Source organism: Globicephala melas, chromosome 8, assembly GCF_963455315.2.
Source record: "Globicephala melas chromosome 8, mGloMel1.2, whole genome shotgun sequence".
Taxonomy (NCBI): Eukaryota; Metazoa; Chordata; class Mammalia; order Artiodactyla; family Delphinidae; genus Globicephala; species Globicephala melas.
In genome coordinates this window covers 92,895,797-92,916,413 of record NC_083321.1, presented here as the reverse complement: position 1 = coordinate 92,916,413, position 20,617 = coordinate 92,895,797, and the positions used below count along the sequence as shown (strand labels likewise).

The following is a 20,617-nucleotide window of genomic DNA, read 5'->3' as shown; positions in this document are numbered from 1 at the left end:
AAAACTATAAGACTGTAGAAAGGGAAGAGTCAGAGAGTGAGGAAGTTTAGAGTATGGGAAGAGAAATCACTGAACAAATTACTATCATACAGAGATGACTCCCCGTGAAGACAGAATAAGTGCCAGACTAGCTGGCCCAGGGCTTCAAAACCTAAAAAGAAATGCCTCCAAAACACAAAACTGCAGGGTCATTAAGACCCCAGAAATGGAAGGTACTTACTTGAGGTAAGTAAGGTGCAGTTCTGCCTCTTTTTCTGCTTCTTCTAGTTTCAATACCAACAACTCTTTCCGACTCTCTAGTGATAAGATCTAAGGAAACCATACACACAAACACACACACACACTTTATTAATTTTACGTACACAAAGCTACCCTTAGATAGTTAAAACAATGCTTAGTGGCTCTACGGCATAATACTTAAATAGCTTAGTGTGCAGTATTGATGCTATACCAAAAGTACACACCATCTGGAAGCCCAAAATCAAGACCTTCAACATAGCTTCAACATAGCGGCTATTCTCACCTCTGCCTTCCAGGCACGTTCTGTCTCTTCCATAATGTTCCGATTTATTTCACCATCTTGATTCTTGAGTCTATCCAGTTCCATTTCCCACACTTCTCTGTAAGGTAAGAAGCCAAGAACAAGACTTAGGAGAGAAAGACAAGCTTGCTAAGGAACACCAAGGCGAAAGTAAAACCTGAAACTGGTCTACCTAGTATGTTAGAGGAAGTGTTACTCTAAGTATTAACTATAGATATATACAAATTATGTTTAAAGTGGTCTGAAATTGTATAATCACCCTATATTTGAAAGTAAAAATGTTCACATCTCCATTTGCTAAAATAAAGTTACCCAGAACAAAGTGCGTACTTAGAACCAAAACCCACTGAAGGCAGAATGTTCTTCTATGATCCAGGAGTGCTCAAATCAAAATGGCATTCCTCTGACTCCTTGTCTTTTGGTATGGGTACTGAAGAATGCAGGACTAAACCCAAAATACTTATCCCTAAGGCAGCAATCACTAATTCACTACTAACCACAGAGATACTGGCTTACTGATTTTCACACAATCTTAGCTATAGTAAACATTCTTCAAAAGGAAAAAATGTTGTCTTCATACCTCAGGACTTTTCCTTTCCATCAGTTTCCTTCATTCTTACACCAGCTCCCCAGCCCCATCCCTAGAGTGTAATATACACCCTTAGGATTAGGGTGACCAACTGTCCCAGTTTGCCCAGGGATGAGGGATTTCCCAGGATGTGGGGTGGTTGATCATTCTACTCAGGACCGAAGATGCCAACAAAGGAACAGAACCGGCAGAAGAATTTCCCTGTATTACACTTGACTGTAATGTAATGAGTTACATAGCTAAAAGCAACAGGATTACCCAGATCAGTGGACAGAATAGTATGGAGATGTGTACATTATTTTCACTGAATTTCTAAAAGGTGAAAATAAGAAGAAAAGATTGGGAAGGATTCTGTCTTAAAAAAATGTTCCCACTTTTCTACGGTGAGAGAAATAATTTTATTCATCTTCTGGTTTTTTTAGTAACCTTAAATATAATATGAAAGGAAAAAATCCACTTAACATAAGTGTTTCAGGTCCCTTTTTTCATTGTCCAGTTCTCCACACACCCCTGGCTAGCTATTTCATAAAGTACAAGTGTGTATGTCTGTGTGTCTCTTACACACACATTCATTTATTGATTCACTAACATCCGTCTGGCCCTCTGCTGACAAGGTCAACTCATGTAATAGATACAGCTAGGAGGGCATATTCTTCCTTCATCTCCATGTGTTGTCCTCTCCAAATAAACTTCCTGCCAGAGGAAGAATTCTCTAATAGTTCTTTTTTTTTCTTTCTCTAACAGTTCTTTAGACAAAGGTTTATAAGTAGATGTATTTTCCTAATACAGCACATATTCCTCAAGTGAAAAAATATATGAGGAGTCAGAATCCTCTTACCATAAGAATATGTGATATACGTTGAGGGGTCAATCAGCGGTCCATTTAGCCTACTAGACACTCTGTGACGATGGGATGATTGTAGGAAAACATGGCTGCTGCTTTCTGTGAATGATGCTGTTCTTAAAGACTATCGGTGTTCATCGAACACCTCTAATTTTCATTAAATTCATTTATCAACTAGGGATTACAATTATATTAGAAAAATACTGCCACGTCCACAGGGGACATCCCACAAATTCACACACAGAAAAATCTTCTTCTTTGGGCATCTGGCAACATCTATCTCCTTGGGATCCAACAAGACAAAAGGAACTACTAGCAACCACAACAGAAATGGTTAAGGAATTCTTAAACAGTCATAAAAATGGTCAGCCTTACCATACGTTCACTAGCCTGTAAGATATGTAACAGATTTCACTTCACTAAGGGGTACTAACTGCAACCCATGCTAGAAAAAAAAAAATCACTTGCCCATAGTAGACGCCCAAAAAATCCTTGATATAATAGAAACCACTGAGTATGTTTTAACTCTTTAAATGCTTGGTCTAATTTCTTTCAAGTCCCATGCTTCTGTTATTTTGCTTAGCTAGTTTAAAGAATCAATGGTTCCAATGAATAAATCCTACCAGACTGTACAAGTCTGACTTGTCCCAATACGTTTGCATACTTTAAAAAATTAATTTTGCTTTTCATCATGTAAATAATACAAATTATAAAAAATTTAGAAAATACAAAACAGAAAGAGTCTACTAATTCAAAACAATACATGCAAGGGCTTCCCTGGTAGCACAGTGGTTAAGAGTCCGCCTGCCAATGCAGGGGACACAGATTCAAGCCCTGGTCCGGGAAGATCCCACATGCGGCAGAGCAACTAGGCCTGTGCACCACAACTACTGAGCCTGCGAGCCACAACTACTGAGCCCATGTGCCACAACTACTGAAGCCCATGCGCCTGGAGCCTGCGCTCTGCAACAAGAGAAGCCACCGCAGTGAGAAGCCCGCGCACTGCAACAAAGAGTAGCCCCCGCTCTCTGCAACTAGAGAAAGCCCGCTCATGGCAACGAAGACCCAATGCAGCCAAAAATAAATAAATAAATTAAACAAAACAAAAAAAACATGCACCCCAATGTTCATAGCAGCACTATTTACAATAGCCAAGACATGGAAGCAACCTAAGTGTCCACTGACAGATGAATGGATAAAGATGTGTATACACACACACACACACACACACACACACACTGGATATTACTCAGTCATAAAAAAGAATGAAATAATGCCATTTGCAGCAACATGGATGGACCCAGAGATTACCACACTAAGTGCAGTAAGTCAGACAGAGAAAGGCAAATATCGTATATCACTTATATGTGGAAGCGAAAAAAAAAAAAAAGATACAAATGAACTTATTTACAAAACAGAAACAAACTCACAGACATAGAAAATAAACTTATGGTTACCAAAGGGGAAAGGGGGAGGGAGGGATAAATTGGGAGCTTGGGATTAACAGATACATACTACTTTATATAAAGTAGTTAAACAAGGTCCTACTGTATAGCACAGGGAACTATATTCAATATCTTGTAATAATATATAATGGAAAAGAATCTGAAAAAGAATGCCCATACATACACACACACACACACACACACACACACACACACACACACGTAAAACTGAATCACTTTGCTGTACACCAGAAACTAACACAACATTGTAAGCCAACAATACTTCAATTTAAAAAAAAAAACAGAAAGAGCCTAATACAGAGGTCCCAACTCTTCTACTTACTGGTTGTATGACCCTTGACAAGTTACTTAATCTTTCTAGGCCTCAGTTTCTTCATCTGAGAAACGAGTAGGACCTACATCATGCGACTGATGGGAGAGTTCACTGAGAAAACACACATGAAGAATTTAATATGGTGCCTAGCCCATGGGAAGCATCCAACAAATTGCTCTACAATTACAATTGCTCTACGCACAAAAAAATCATTATTATACTTCTTTTCAGTCTTTTAAAATAAATTTGTATATTTATATATGCATATGTAACATATAAATCCATCATATACGCTTTTCAAACAAAAACTGTGGTTTTTATCTTACTTTTTCATCCTAATGTATTTTTCCATATCATTAAGTATTCTTCAAAACTGTGATTTTTAAGTAACTATCCATTGTACATATATCCCATTATTGATTTAGGTATTCTCTTATTTTCAATTTCACAATTATAAATATTATAATGAGCATCTATCTGTGCATGTGTACTAACATAGGTTAATGATAAAAGTAATTAGATTTGAGAGGAAGCTTCTCACAGCAGTTAAAAGCACAGCTTCTGGAGCCAAACTAAACTCACAGTTCAAACCCAGACTATTACTATCTACTATCTGTGCAACCATTGGCAAATTACTTAACCTTTGCCTCATTTTCCTAAAGAAAAATGGGGATAATAAAATAATCTACCTCTCATACAGAGCCATTATGCAGGTTAAATGAGTTAATACATGCAGAACATATAGGACAGTCTCTGCCATATAGTAAGAACTTAAGAAATGTTAGTTATCATTTGGATGTTAGAGAAACTAAAATACGTGAATACATTTTTTTCCACCAAAAGTGGTGGTAGCAATCATGTGATTTTAATGCAGAGAAGCAGATGATAAGTGTCTTGTGAAATATTCTCAACAGTCAAAGACAGAACTAAAAATTAAGATGTTGAGTCCTCAGCTGAAATACCTTCCTTTCAGAATATATTATACTCTAAACAAGGCAAAAGGAAACAAAACAAATACCGGTGGATGCATTAATATAGATAGGAGTTGGCTGTCCTGAATTTGAGTTAGGTTATAAAAGTCTTTTCTCTGAACTGAAGCTAATACAAACCAATATATTGGGTGGGCCAAAAAGTTTATTTGGTTTTTTCCGTAAGATGGGTCCAGTAGCGCTTAGTTGTCTTTAACTTCATTCGAGATAATTTTGTTAGGCTGTATTGTGACTACTGTCATATCAGCATACGTTTAAAAAAAAAACTTATCAAAATTGGTGAATTTTTGTGTAGCCATTTTAATATTGAAGATGGAAGAAAAAAAGCAACATTTTCGGCATATTATGCTTTATTATTTCAAGAAAGGTAAAAACACAACTGAAACCCAAAAAAAGATTTGTGCAGTGTATGGAGAAGGTGCTGTGACTGATCAAACGTGTCAAAAGCGGTTTGCAAAGTTTCATGCTGGAGATTTCTCACTGGACGATGCTCCGGTTGGGTAGACCAGGTGAAGCGGAGAGCGATCAAATCAAGACATTAATTGAGAACAAACAATGTTATACCACTCGGGAGAGAGCCGACATACTCAAAATATCCAAATCAAGCGCTGAAAATCATTCGCACCAAATGATTTTTGCACCACATCATTGGTTATGTTAATCACTTTGGTATTTGGGTTCCACGTAAGTTAAGCAGAAAAAAACCTCTTGACCATATTTCCACATGTGATTCTCTACTTAAACGTAACAAAAACGTTCCATTTTTAAAACAAATTGTGACAGGTGATGAAAAGTGGATACTGTACAATAAGGTGGAATGGAAGAGATCGTGGGGCAAGTGAAATGAACCACCATCAACCACATCAAAGACAGGTCTTCATCCAAAGAAGGTGATGTTGTGTATATGGCGGGATTGGAAGGGTCCTCTATTTTGAGCTCCTTCTGGAAAACCAAACGATTAATTCCAGCAAGTACTGCTCCCAATTAGACCAACTGAAAGCAGCACTCGATGAAAAGCATCCAGAATTAGTCAACAGAGAACACATAATCTTCCATCAGGATAACGCAAGACTGCTTGTTTCTTTGATGACCAGGCAAAAACCGTTACAGTTTGGCTGGGAAGTTCTGATTCATCTACCATATTCACCAGACATTGTACCTTCGGATTTCCATTTATTTCAGTCTTTACAAAATTCCCTTAATGGAAAAAATTTCAATTCCCTGGAAGACTAAAAGGTACCTGGACCAGTTCTTTGCTCAAAAAGATAAAAAGTTTTGAGAAGATGGAATTATGAAGTTGCCTGAAAAATGGCAGAAGGTAGTGGACCAAAACGGTGAATATGTTGTTCAATAAAGTTCTTGGTGAAAATGAAAAATGTGTCCTTTATTTTTATTTAAAAACCAAAGGAACTTTCTGGCCAACCCAATAGAACGAATGAGATCAGACAAAAAGAGAAAAAACTTTACCCTGAGATGCACTGCAAAGTTTTTGTTTATGAGGCTAGAGTTCTTCCTTGATTCAATTTAACTCAACATCTACTAAGCAGCACAATGTCACATTTCTGCTAAAAGCTGGGGATATAAAGATGCCTAGTTCCTGCCCCCAAGCAGCTCACAATTCAGTAACTTTCCAAGTGAACAAAAGGAACAGGAAATTCTCGGCAGATCAAACAGCATATGCAAATGCCAAAGAGAAACAGAGCACCAAGCAGAGGAAATAGTCCAGGCAGTTCAGCAGGCAACGGATATATAAGTAGTCTGGGCTGGGATACAGATGAGAGTGTCACTAGCAGAGATAGTAGTAGAAGCCCTAGGTATGGAAGAAATAATCTAGAACAGCAGTTTGCAAAACACAGTCCATGGTCCCCAAAACCCTTTGAGGGCCTGGTCTATGAAGCAAAATTAGTTTCATAATAACACTAAATTCATTTGCCTTTTTCACTCTCATTCTTTCATGAGTCTACAGTGGAGTTTCCCTGAGACTACACAAAGTGTAACGAGATCATCACTCTGATGGCTAGTGGAATATATGCTTCTGTATTCTAACGTTTTCTAGCATTTTTTAAGGTAGTAGGTTTAGGGTATAATTTAAGGTATTTTCCTTCTCAGTACTTCTGTTTGTGCTCTTACAGCTATCTTTAGTTACACTTACTATAATCTCATTACTATTCAATAAATCATTACTGTAATATTTCAAAGTTCACACATCAGGTAGAAACAAGTACTTTTTGTTATTTTGTTTTACAATAACACTTCAAAAATTTTTGGAAAACTCTTCTCAATTTTTAAATTATATCTAAAATGTATTATTTTAGAATTTATTTTTTTCTAAAATAAAAGAAAATTTATTTGTAATTTTTCATTTATATTTAAGAATGAATCATTGACTCCAAACAGGGAGATTAGAAGACTTACTTTTTCAACCCACAACTGCAATACATACATTTAAAGATACTAAAAAAGATGCAACTGGCCTAGAGTTATCTGACTCATGGAAAGGAAGAATCTACTCCAAAAAAACTAGGCAAAATTGTAAATATGAAACCAAAGTATGACAAGAGTCATCTTTCTCTTGACTTTATAGATGTTAATAATTTATCTTACTGTATCTTAGGCAACACAACATTTTCTAATTATATTATGCCAGTTAAGTTATAGTGACATTTTGAGATCAATCATTCAGAATTTAAAGAAAAAGTAGTTGAATATTTTAAATGCAGATGTGATGAATTCTTTACAAGTCTTAAAAATTGTTAACACCTTTCAAGTTAGAAATGAAAAAGCCACTGAAGCATCTTAGGGTAAGTTACTGTACTTCCTTAACTGGAGAAGCACGACTTGGTACAGGTGACATTGCTATATGCCTGCTGAATGAAGTCAGTAAAATAAATCATGGCAGTGCCCCTTTTTTAATGATATATTAATTCACCAAATTAAAGATTTTGCTGCAAATTTGAAGACTTGGTTAATAACTCATCTGCAGAATTGTAATTTTACTTTACAAATAGACGAATCCACAGACAAGACTAATCTTGCTATTTTGTTTACATTCATCTAGCATTGGCACCAACTAATCACTGAAGATGATGTCGTGTATGAATTCCTGGCAACAAACACAAGTGATGCTGACCTAATCCAAGATGAATAACTCTTTTGAATCTCATGGTTTATCTGAGAACAATTGTGTTGATACTTGCACTGCTCCTACTTGTATGAAAATTATAGTGGATACAAATATTGGCACCATACACAAATGAAGGCAGTGGCATCAAAATTATACTACTAGTCATTGTATTCTTTACTGCCACACACTTGCAGTTGGGAGTGGGGGGGCACTTTTACTTCAGGATGCCCTTGATGAAGCCATCAAAAGTAATAATCCTCTTAAATTTCAACCCTTAAATACATAACTGTTTAATATTCTGTTTATGAAATGCTACATGCCAAAATACAATGGTTGCCTTGAGGAAAAGCACATGTGAGACTGTTTGAGTTGAAACTTGAACTAGCCTCTTTTTTCATGAAAAATCATTTTTACTTAAAAGAACAACTGAGAAACTATGGTTATTTGAATTTGAGTACTTAGCAGATACGTTCTTGAAAAATGAACAAATTACTCTTGTTATTTCAAAGAAAACAACTGACAGTGTTTGTTGCCAACAATAACATTTGAGCTTTCAGGTAAAAATCAGAATTTTGGAAAGTCTGCATGGGCCACTGGGAGCTTGAAGGCTTCCCATTACTTAAAGACTATTCTGATGAGATCCACAGTGATATAAACAAATGTGATTCTTCTTTTTTTTTTCTTTTTCTTTTTTGGGCCACACCATGCGGCATGCGGGACTTTAGTTCCCTGACCAGGGATCGAACCTGTACCCCCTGTATTGACAGCAGGGAGTCTTAACCACTGGACCATCAAGGAAGTCCCAACAAATGTGATTCTTTAAACATTGTATAATAAAATGTATCAACACTTGGAAGAGCTGCATAACTCTGAAGCAATATTTTCCTAATTATCAATGCATTGTTTTACCAAATCAATGATGGGGCCCACTTGGAACCCACGAATTGGTATAAAGATTATTTTAAGATGAAAATACTTGTAGACTTCCAGGGTGGTGCAGTGGTTAAGAATCTGCCTGCCAATGCAGGGGACACAGATTCGTCTGGGAAGATCCCACATGCCACGGAGCAACTAAGCCCGTGCACCACAACTACTGAGCCTGTGCCCTAAAGCCCGTGTGCCACAACTACTGAACCCACGTGCTGTAACTACTGAAGCCCGCACACTTAGAGCCTGTGCTCCACCACAAGAGAAGCCACCGCAATAAGCCCGCGCACCGCAACGAACAGTAGCCTCCGCTCGCCACAACTAAAGAAAGCCTGCACAGAGCAACAAAGACCCAATGCGGCCAAAAAAATAAAAAATAAAATGAAACAACAACAAAAAGATGAAAACATTTGAGATTCAACAGACACAGGAAAGAAAGCCTTCTCAGAGCTTTCTCTAGCTAACAGCAGCAATTTCTGGGAAATAAGACTGTCCTAAACACCTCTTCAGGGCAGAGCTACTCCCAGAAGAAAGAATGTGAATAAAACCTACCCTCAATCTCTTCTCCAGTGGAATTTTATGGCCCTGAAGGAGACGGAGAAACTATTCATACCTGTACATATAAATATTATCACAAATTTAAACTCCTGCTTGTTCTCCTGAAAACCCATTTATCCTTCCAAAAGCCCAGAAAGTGTCCTTTCTCCCCCACTTTAAGAAGTCATTTGTTCTCCCATAAGCCCCAGATTCTAACTATTCCTTTGAGCTACTCATTGCTGAATTATTTCACTATATGCATGTTGCATGCATAAACTGGGTTTTTTCTCCTTACTCTGTCCTTTGTCAGGTTAATTCACAGGCCTCAGAAATTGAACTTACTAGGACAGAGGGAAAAGGTTTTCCTTCCCTAGCCAACACAGTTAAAAGATCCACTCAAAGTGCAAGTTAAGACAATGAATTTTAATAAAACAGTACAAAATCACTGAAGTGGTTTCAGTTTCCACGATGCAACGAAACTTTAAGAAACTATCATCTGTCAAGTTTTGGAGCACTGTCAAAGAAGAATATTCACAGTTATCTAAAAAGTCTATTAAAATACTTCTTGCTTTTCCAACTGCATACCTGCATATCACTAGATTTTCTTCCTGTACTTTAACCAAAACAACATATTGCAGGAGATTATATGCAGAGGTAGATAGGAGGATTAAGCTTGTTCCATTAAAGAGGCTTACAAAAATGTAAACAATGTCATTCTTCTAACTAAACTGATTTTTTCTTTTTTCGGTTAGGCAAAGATTTCTTGGGACACAAAATGCAGGAACCACAAAAGAAAAAACTGGTAAACTGGACGTCATCAAAATTTAAATTTTTGGAAATAAAAGAAATTCAAATTGGAAAGGAAGGAGTGAAACTGTCACTGTTTGCAGATGACATGATACTATACATAGAAAATCCTAAAGATGCCACCAGAAAGCTACTAGAGCTCATCAATGAATTTGGTAAAGTTGCAGGATACAAACTTAATATATAGAAATCTGTTCCATTTCTATTCACTAACAAGGAAATATCAGAAAGAGAAATTAAGGAAACAATCCCATTTATTACCATCACATCAAAAAGAATAAAATACCTAGGAATAAACCTACCCAAGGAAGCAAAAGACCTGTACTCCAAAAACTATAAGACACTGATGAAAGAAAATGAAGAAAACACAGATAGAAAGATATACCATGTTCTTGGATTGGAAGAATCAATACTGTTAAAATGACAATACTACCCAAGGCAATCTACAGATTCAATGCAATCTCTATCAAAATACCAAGGGCATTTTTCACAGAACTAGAACAAATAAATTTAAAATTTGTATGGAAACACAAAAGACACTGAATAGCTAAAACAATTTTGAAAAAGAAGGTCAGAGCTGGAGGAATCACGCTTCCTGACTTCAGACTATACTACAAGCCTACAGTAATCAAAACAGTATGGTACTGGCACAAAAACAGACCCATAGATTAATGGAACTGGATAGAGAGCCCAGAAATAAACTCACACACTTATGGTCAATTAATCTATGACAAAGGAGGCAAGAATATACAATAAAGAAAAGACACTCTCATCAATAAGTGGTGCTGGGAAAACTGGACAGCTACATGTAAAAGAATGAAATAAGAACATTCTCTAACACCACATACAAAAACAAACTCAAAATGGGTTAAAGACCTAAATGTAAGACCAGATACTATAAAACTACTAACGCAGGGGTCCCCAACCCCCGGTCTGCGGCCTGCTACTGGTGCATGGCCTGTTAGGAACCGGGCCACACAGCAGGAGGTGAGCAGTGGGTGAGTGAGTGAAGCTTCATCTGCCATTCCCCAATGCTCTCATTACTGCCTGAACCATCCCCCCCACCCCAATGGACAAAATGTCTTCCATGAAACCGGTCCCTGGTACCAGAAAGGTTGGGGACCACTGTCCTAGAGGAAAACACAGGTAGAACACTGTATGACATAAACTGCAGTAATATTTTTTTTTGGATCCATCTACTAAGTAAAGGAAATAAAAGCAAAAATAAACAAACAGGACCTAATTAAATTTAAAAGCTTTTGCATGGCAAAGGAAACCACCAAGAAAATGAAAAGACAACCTACTGAATGGGAGAAAATATGTGAAAAGGATATAACCAATATGGGATTAATATCCAACATACATAAACAGCTTATACAACTCAACATCAAAACAAATAAACAACCCAATTAAAAAATGGGCAACGTGTGCCACAACTACTGAGCTTGTGCTCTAGAGCCCGTGAGCCACAACTACTGAGCCTGCGTGCCACAACTACTGAAGCCCGTGCTCCTAGAGTACATGCTCCGCAACAAAGAGAAGCCACTGCAATGAGAAGCCCATGCACCACAATGAAGAGTAGCCCCCACTCACCGCAACTAGAGGAAGCCCGTGCACAGCAATGAAGACTCAACACCGCCAAAAATAAATAAATAAATAAATTTATTTTTTTTTTAAAAAAAGGGGCAAAAGAACTGAATAGACATTTTTCCAAAGAGGAAATGTAGATGGCCAAGAGGCACATGAAAAGATGCTCAACATCACTAATCATCAGAGAAATGAAAATCAAAACCATAATGAGATATCACTTCACACCTGTCAGAATGGCTGTCATCAAAAAGAACACAAATAACAAATGTTGGTGAGGATGCAGAGAAAAGGGAACCCTCATACACTGTTGGTGGGAATGCAAGTTGGTGCAGCCAATTTCCATCTGTGGAAAACAGTATGGAAGTTTCTCAAAAAACTAAAAGTAGAACTATCATATGGCCTGGCAATTCCACTCCCGGGTATATATCCAAAGAAAAACAAAAACACTAATTCGAAAAGATACATGTACACCAACGTTCATAGCAGCATTATTTAAAATTGCCAAGATATGGAAGCAACCTAAGTGTCCATCAACAGATGAATGAGGGCTTCACTGGTGGCACAGTGGTTAAGAATCTGCCTGCCAATGCAGGGGACACAGGTTCAAGCCCTGATCCAGGAAGATCCCACATGCCACAGAGCAACTAAGCCCATGCACACAACTACTGAGCCTGTGCTCTAGAGTCTGTGAGCTACAACTACTGAGCCCGTGAGCCACAACTACTGAGCCTGTGTGCCACAACCACTGAAGCCTGTGTGCCTAGAGCCCATGCTCCACAACAAGAGAAGCCACCACAATGAGAAGCCCGCGCACCGCAACGAAGAGTAGCCCCCGCTCACGGCAACTAGAGAAAGCCTGTGTGCAGCAACAAAGACCCAACGCAGACAAAAATAAATAAATAAATAAATTTTTAAAAATCTTAATTTCAGAAAATATTTTTTAAAAAAACAGATGGGGGCTTCCCTGGTGGCGTAGTGACTGAGAGTCCGCCTGCCGATGCAGGGGACGCAGGTTCATGCCCTGGTCCGGGAGGATCCCACATGCCGCAGAGCGGCTGGGCCCGTGAGCCATGGCTGCTGAGCCTGCGCGTCCGGAGCCTGTGCTCCGCAACGGGAGAGGCCACAACAGTGAGAGGCCCGCGTACCGCAAAACAAACAAACAAACAAACAAAAAAACAGATGAACAAATAAAGAAGATGTGGTATATATTCTATCTATCTATATTCTATATATATATAGAATACTACTCAGCCGTAAAGAAGAATGAAATTTTGCCATCTGCAGCAACACAGATGGACTTGGAGGGCATTATGCTTAGTGAAATAAGTCAGACAAAGACAAATACACTGTGTAATATCACTTACATGTGGAATCTAAAAAATACAACTAGTGAATATAGCAAAAAAGGAGTAGACTCACAGATACAGAGAACAAACTAGTGATTGCCAGTAAGGGGAGGGGGGCAATATAAGGATGGGGGAGTGGGAAGTACAAACTATTGGGTGTAAGATAGGCTACAAGGATGTACTGTACTACACGGGGCATAGAGCCAATATTTTGTAATAACTGTAAATGAAGTGTAACCTTTAAAATTGTATAAAAAATAAATTTTTTTAAAAAATTAAAACTTTTGCATTTCAAAAGACACTGCTACAAAATGCAAAGCAAGTTATATACTGGGAAAAATATTTGCAAAACGCATATCTGATAAAAGGACCTGTATTGACAATACTCAATAAGAAAACATGTTTTTAAATGGGTAAAATATTCAAATAAATACTTCACCAAAAAAGAACAACAAATGGCAGACATGCACATGAAAAGATGTTCAACATCAACAGTCATTAGGAAAATGTTGGAACTTCCCTGGTGGCGCAGTGGTTAAGACTCTGTGTGCCCAATGCAGGTGGCCGGCAAGCTGTAACTAAGAAGCCCGTGAGCCGCAACTAAGGAGCCCATGTGCTGCAACTAAGGAGTTGGCGAGCAGCCACTAAGAAGCCTGCCTGCCAAAACCAAGACTGGGCACAACCAAATCAATGAATTAAAAAAAAAAATAGTTGGGGCTTCCCTGGTGGCGTAGTGGTTGAAAGTCCACCTGCTGATGCAGGGGACACGGGTTCGTGCCCCGGTCCGGGAAGATCCCACACGCCACAGAGCGGCTGGGCCCGTGAGCCATGGCCGCTGAACCTGTGCGTCCGGAGCCTGTGCTCCATAACGGGAGAGGCCACAACGGTGAGAGGCCCGCGTACCACACACACACAAAAAAAGTTATTAGAAAAGTGCAAATTAAAACCACAATGAGATACTACTAAACGCTTATTAGAATGGCTAAAACTAAAAAGACTGATAACACCAAGTACTGGTGAGGATACAGAGTAACCAGAACACTTATGCATTGCTGGTGGGAATGCCAAATAGTAAAGCAACTTTGGAAAACAGTTTGCCAGTTTCTTATGTTAAGCAAACATATGGTCCAGCGATTCCACTCCTAAGTACTTACTCAAGAGAAAAGAAACATGTCCACATAAAGACTTGTACATGAATATTCAGAGCAGCTTTATTTATAACAGACAAAAAATGGAAACAACTCAAATGTCCATCAACTAGTAAATAAACTTGGTATAATCTTATAAGTAAATGCTACTCAGCAGTAAAGAGGAATTAAATTACTGATACATGCAAAAACATAGATAAACTGCAAAAGCTTTATCTTAAATAAGAAACAGACAGAAAAGGCTATATATTCTCTGTTCTATTTACATAAAGTTCTAGAAAAGGCAAAAGCTACACTGAGAGAAAGCAGACCAGTGGTTGCCAATGGCTCAGGAAAGAGGAGGCAATTGATTCCAAAGAGTCAGGAAGAAGCTTTCTGGAGTAACGGAAATATTTCATACCATGATTGTGGTGGTAGTTATACAACAGTATACATTTGTCAAAATTCATCATTTAAAATGGGTGAATTTTATTGCACCGTGTGGTACCTGCATTCAGCAGTTTATTCTGCTGGGAGTTCAAAGGACAATGCTAATATAAATTCAGTATCTGGCATCATCGTTTTTCTTGGCTTTGTGCATGTTAAACCTGGTATTTTTACTGATACAGTATTCCTATAGTTTCTCATACTGTTCAGTTTGACATACTCTTCAATAGAAACTGATGCTTCTCTTTTTCTAGAGTGTCTAAAATTCAGAACCAGGCTGATCCATCTTGTCTGACCCTAAACATGGTCCTAAAGTAAACTGCTTGAGAAAACTGGATCCCAAAGATTACACGTGGGGAATTTTTGAAGTGTGTCCATATTTCACTAGAGAGCAAAGAAGCCCAACTGAAAAAATTGTGGCAAGACTGACTGACAATGATAACTGTGGATTGGGCAAAAATTCTTGAAAGGACTATCTTGAAGAGTATGACCCAAACACTAGGTTATGGAATAACCTAGAGATTAAAGGTTAATGCTCTGTAAGTTGAGAACCGGTGTTCTATATAATAGACAAATTGCTTATCAAAGAGTTTTTAAATTTTAAGTAGAAAATATAAAGAGGGCTTTAAAAATTGGTAAGAAAGTGAGTCAACAGTGCCCAAAGGAGAGCCCAGTAACTGTGTCATTGGGAGCTGCTAGGAGAGTGGCCCATGGAGAGGGGCCGATCACCTTCCTATGACCTGGATGCTCTTCTCTCCAGATCCCAGACCTGGCTTCAAGCACCATCCACCTGCCCGAGAACCCTCCCTGGTCTACTCTGTAACTCCTTTAAATTGTGTGCTCAGCTTTCCTTAGTGAGCCTAGCAATGAGAGGAAAAAAATGAATTCTTTTTCTGGGAGAATCAGGGAGACATGGATAATAATAGGCACTAAAAATCTTTATGGAATGGGACACTGAGGACATAACTATAGCAGAAAGATCAGTGACAGCTGACAAGTGGCAAGGAAATACTTAGTTAGGGAAAACGAAATCACTGCCTTCTATACCAAGGCAGGGTTTATCTGCTTCACCTGTTCCTAAATAAGCATGTTAATTCTGGGGGAGGATCATAAGAAATACTTGTAGACAAAAGTTTAAAAACATGTAACCAACCAAGAGTAAAAAGAAGATAAATCTGGTGTGACTTTTCATTTACTGTTAGCAGAGTTAAGACAATGATCACATTTAAGTATTGTGTGGACTAGAAATTTACCCTGGCATCATGCATTGACATTTTTTTGGTCATTTTAACATAGCTTACTTATGTAGAACAATTTTGGCAGTATATCTTCAGTCACAGGTAAGACTGTAGGTGGTGAGATCGTAGACAAGCAGTTACCTAAATTTAGTGTTTACATTTTTGATGTTTTTCACTTATTGGATTTTTATTAATATGCTGACTAGTTTATCTACTTGACCAGTCGTTGCATTAAAAAGTTGCTCTTTGGGGTTTCATTGCCTTGATGTTTGAGTGTAATCTAACATTTTCACAAAGTGTTTATTTTGCATGACCTTAACAAATGTTTTAACCAATTAAAAAAGAAAGCAGGATGTTGTTGACACTGTATGTTGAAATGTTAACATTTTAGTACTTACAGTGTTTATCAGTCTGCAGTATTGTGTAATTAGTAATTATTTCAGGGGCGATACTTCGTTCCTTTTCACGTGAGTAGATGCAGTATAATATCACTGTATACTGTATCACTGTATTCTTTAGATTGAGAAAACAATACAAAAGTTGCATGCTAAAAAAAAAAACCCACTAAGGTGCTTGGCAGTGGGTGGAATCAGAAAATGTGAAATTTCTCAAAAACTTATTGACTTAAATAATTTTGCCTATGTTACACATTAAAAAAAAAAAAGAAAAACTTTACCCTTTTTCTTTTCTTTTCTTTTCTTTTTTTCCTTTTTTGGCTGCATCACATGGCATGTGGGATCTTAGTTCCCTGACCAGGGATTGAACCCACGGCCCCTGCAGTGGAAGCATGGAGTCTTAACCACTGGATCACCATGGAAGTCCCCAAACTTTACACTTTTTGTAGGAAAAAAAACGGTGTATTTTACATAAAGTATACCTCCTTAAAACTGAATTTAAAACAAGAATTTACAACCTCCCCTTCAAGGCCACTGCCCTAAACCTGCTCCACTTCCTATATTCATCATCTCTGCCATTCCAGCCATCTCACTGTCACTACTCCTCTTCTTCCTCTAACAATCAACAAATCTCAGCAATCCTACCTCAGAATACCCCTCCTTTCTCTTTCGCTGCCACTGAGATCAGGCCCTCATTTTATCTTGTTAAAACTGTCTTCCTGACATAAGTTTATCTGCACTTTAGCACATCTAACGTAATGCAGCCACAGTCGTCCTTCTAAAAATTAAATCTGGAGAGTTTCCACTTCCACTAAGGGCAGAGTTGCTCCTAATAGACCAACCATTTCTGCAGATAAAAAACTATAGATTCGGGCTTCCCTGGTGGCACAGTGGTTGAGAATCTGCCTGCTAATGCAGGGGACACGGGTTTGAGCCCTGGTCTGGGAAGATCCCACATGCCGCGGAGCAACTAGGCCCGTGAGCCACAACTACTGAGCCTGCGCGTCTGGAGCCTGTGCTCCGCAACAAGAGAGGCCACGATAGTGAGAGGCCCACGCACCGCGATGAAGAGGGGCCCCCGCTTGCCGCAACTAGAGAAAGCCCTCGCACAGAAACTAAGACCCAACACAGCCAAAAATAAATAAATTAATTAATTAAAAAAAAAAAATCTAGTGGTTTTCAAAGTGTTGTCCTGGACCAGCACCTGGGAATCATAAATTCTTTAAAAAAAACAAAAACAAAAAACTATAGATTCTACACAAAATGTAAAAAAACACCTATCTAAAGATACTAAAGGGGGCTTCCCTGGTGGCACAGTGGTTGAGAGCCTGTCTGCCGATGCAGGAGACACAGGTTCGTGCCCTGGTCTGGGAAGATCCCACATGCCGCGGAGCGGCTGGGCCAATGAGCCATGGCCACTGAGCCTGTGCGTCCGGAGCCTGTGCCCCGCAACGGGAGAGGCCACAACAGTGAGAGGCCCGTGTACCGCAAAAAAAAAAAAAAAAAAAAGATACTAAAGAACAAACAAAAACCAGGAGAAGACCTGACAACTGGAAGAAGTAAATACCACTATTGTTTCTTGTTTTCTTAATGGCTATTCATCTTTCACCTAAGGACAAACCCCAGACAGCTCTGTGCTGATGACTAAAACTGAGATAGAAGCCTTGCAGTCTTACCAGCTCAAGAGCCAAAGGACAAAACTGGGAGCTACCATAACAGCTAGAAAATGAGGGAGAAATCCCCAAAAGATAAAAGCCACAAATGGGGAACCCCCAATTCTGCATATAAATCTATCTAAATCTCTGGATGATCCCTGAACCACGCATGCACAGAAGAGACTCCAAGGAACCCATCTACAGATAAATGAACTCAACAGAGACCACAGCTGCTGCCCACCAAACATGTATGTATGATGTTTAACCTCAACCAAGGAAATAGCCTGATAAAACAAATTTAAACAAACAAACCACAAGATTTAATGGAGGAATACAACAGAATCCAGAGTCTCTACAATGTATTATTCACAATATTCAGGATTCAACCCTAAATTACCAATGTACAAAGAAACAGGAAAAGCAGGGTCTGCAAACTATGGTCTGTAGGTCAAACCCAGACTGCTATCTATTTTTGTAAATGAAGTTTTATTGGAACACAGCCATGCTCATTTTGCTTACTTACTGTCTATGGCTGCTTTCATGCTACAACAGCAGAGCTGAGTAGCTGTGACAGGTGGTCAGCAAAGCCTCAAGTATTTACTATACGGCAGTTAATCCCTTCCCTCTACCCTGAGCCACTGGCAACTGATCTGCTTTCTCTCACTATAGTTTTGTCTCTTCTAGAACTTCACATAAATAGAATCATACAGTGCATACCTTTTGCGTCTAGTTTCTTATTTAGAATAATGCTTTTGATTCTGACTCCTGGTCAAGAAAAAAGGCAATCAATAGAAAGGACTCCAAAGAGACCAAGATGTTGGAATTAGCAGGTAAAGATTTAAGGCATCTATTTTAACTATGCAAAAGAACATAAAGGAAAAAATATGCTCACAAGGAGTGAACATATAAGAACTCTTCACGGAGAAATAGAAACTATAAAAAAGGCTAAACTGAAATGAAAGAACTGAAAAATACAATACTGGAAATATAAAATTCAATGCATGGGCTTAATAGACTGGAAATGATATAATAAAAAGTAAACTTGAAGACACATCAAGAGAAATTATCCAATATGCTGAACAGAGTAAAAAAGAATTGGAGGGCTTCCTGGTGGCACAGTGGTTAAGAATCCGCCTGCCAATGCAGGGGACACAGGTTCAAGCCCTGGTCTGGGAAGATCCACATGCCACAGGGCAACTAAGCCCGTGTGCCACAACTACTGAGCCTGCACTCTAGAGCCTGCAAGCCACAACTACTGAGCCCACGCGCCTACAGCCTATGCTCAACAAGAGAAGCCACTGCAATGAGAAGGCCGCGCACCGCAATGAAGAGTAGCCCCCACTCGCCGCAACTAGAGAAAGCCTGTGCCCAGCAACGAAGACCCAACGCAGTCAAAAATAAATATTAAAAAAAAAGAATTGGAAAGAAATGAAAGAGCCCCCATGAGCTATAGGACAATATCAAAAGTTCTAACACATGTGAAAGTGGAGTCCCAGAAGGAAAGGAGGGAATGGGACAGGAAAAATATTTGAAAATTATGTCAAAATTTCACAAATTTGGTGAAATACATAACTTTACAGAATAAGCAGCTGAGAAAACCCCAAACAGGTAAAACAGGAAGAAAGCCACACCTGGGAAAATCAAAGTCAAACTGCTGAAAACCAAGGATAGAAAACATTGAAAGAAACCATAGGGAAAAAATGACACAGTACACAGAGAGAAACAACTGTCACTGACTTCTCATCAGAAACAACAGGAGACAGTTTATATTAGAAGAACACCTTCAACTGAGTAAACAAATTGTTGGATATTCACACAATGGACAACTACTCAGCATTAAAAAGGAATGAACATCGATATCTATTTTAAAAATTGATTCAATAATTAATAACCTTCCAAAACAGAAAATACCAGGCCCAGATGGGTTCACTAGTGAATTCTACCACACATTTAAGGAAGAAATTATACCAATTCTCTACAATCTTTTAGAAGACAGAAGCAGAGGAAATACTTCCTAATTCAGTCTATGAGGCCAGCACTTACCCTAGTACCATAACCAGACAAAAATAAAAGAAGAAAAAGCTACAGACCAATATCTTTCATGAACACAGATGCAAAAATCCTTCACAAAATATTAGCGAATCAATACAAAAAAGTATAAAAAGAATCATGACCAAGTGGGATTTACCCCAGGTATGCAAGGCTAATTCAACATTCAAAAATCAATTAATATTATCCATCACATCAAAAGACTAAAAAAGAAAAATCAAATGATCATGTCAACAGATGCAGAAAAAGCATTTGACAAAATCCATCATCCATTAATGGTAAAAATTCTCAGTAAACTAGGAATAGAGGGGAACTTTCTCAACATGGTAGACATCTACAAAAAAGTCTACAGTTAACATCATACTCAAGAGTGAGAAACTTGAAGTTTCCCAAGATCAGGTACAAGGTAAAGAAGTCCCCTCTCACCACCCCTTTTCAACATCATACTGGAAGTCCTTGAAAATGTAATAAAGCAAGAAAAAGAAATAAAAGGTATACAGACTGAAAAGGAAGACATAAAACTGTCTTTGTTTGCAAATGACATGATCATCCACTTATAAAATTGGAAAGAACAGACAAAAAAACCCTCCTTGAACTAATAAGCTGTTAAAGCAAGGTTGCACAACACAAGGT

At 38.4% G+C, this 20,617-nt stretch overlaps 1 protein-coding gene and 1 non-coding gene across 4 annotated transcripts in view; one reads left to right on the top strand and one right to left on the bottom strand.

Annotated features, from left to right (window-relative positions):
• RNF214 (ring finger protein 214) overlaps positions 1-20,617 on the bottom strand; it is a 58,111-nt gene that overhangs the window by 11,292 nt on the left and 26,202 nt on the right. For all 3 annotated transcript variants that reach the window (XM_030837653.2, XM_060304098.1, XM_030837693.2), the window contains exons 7-8: positions 524-620; positions 221-309 (exon numbers count right to left, since the gene is read on the bottom strand). In XM_030837653.2, the coding sequence (XP_030693513.1) occupies positions 221-309; positions 524-620 (186 nt within the window). The remainder of the gene's footprint in view (positions 1-220; positions 310-523; positions 621-20,617) is intronic.
• LOC115844942 (small nucleolar RNA SNORA8) lies at positions 14,694-14,831 on the top strand. Its single transcript, XR_004036268.1, has one exon. It is a non-coding gene; the product is annotated as a small nucleolar RNA SNORA8 (small nucleolar RNA).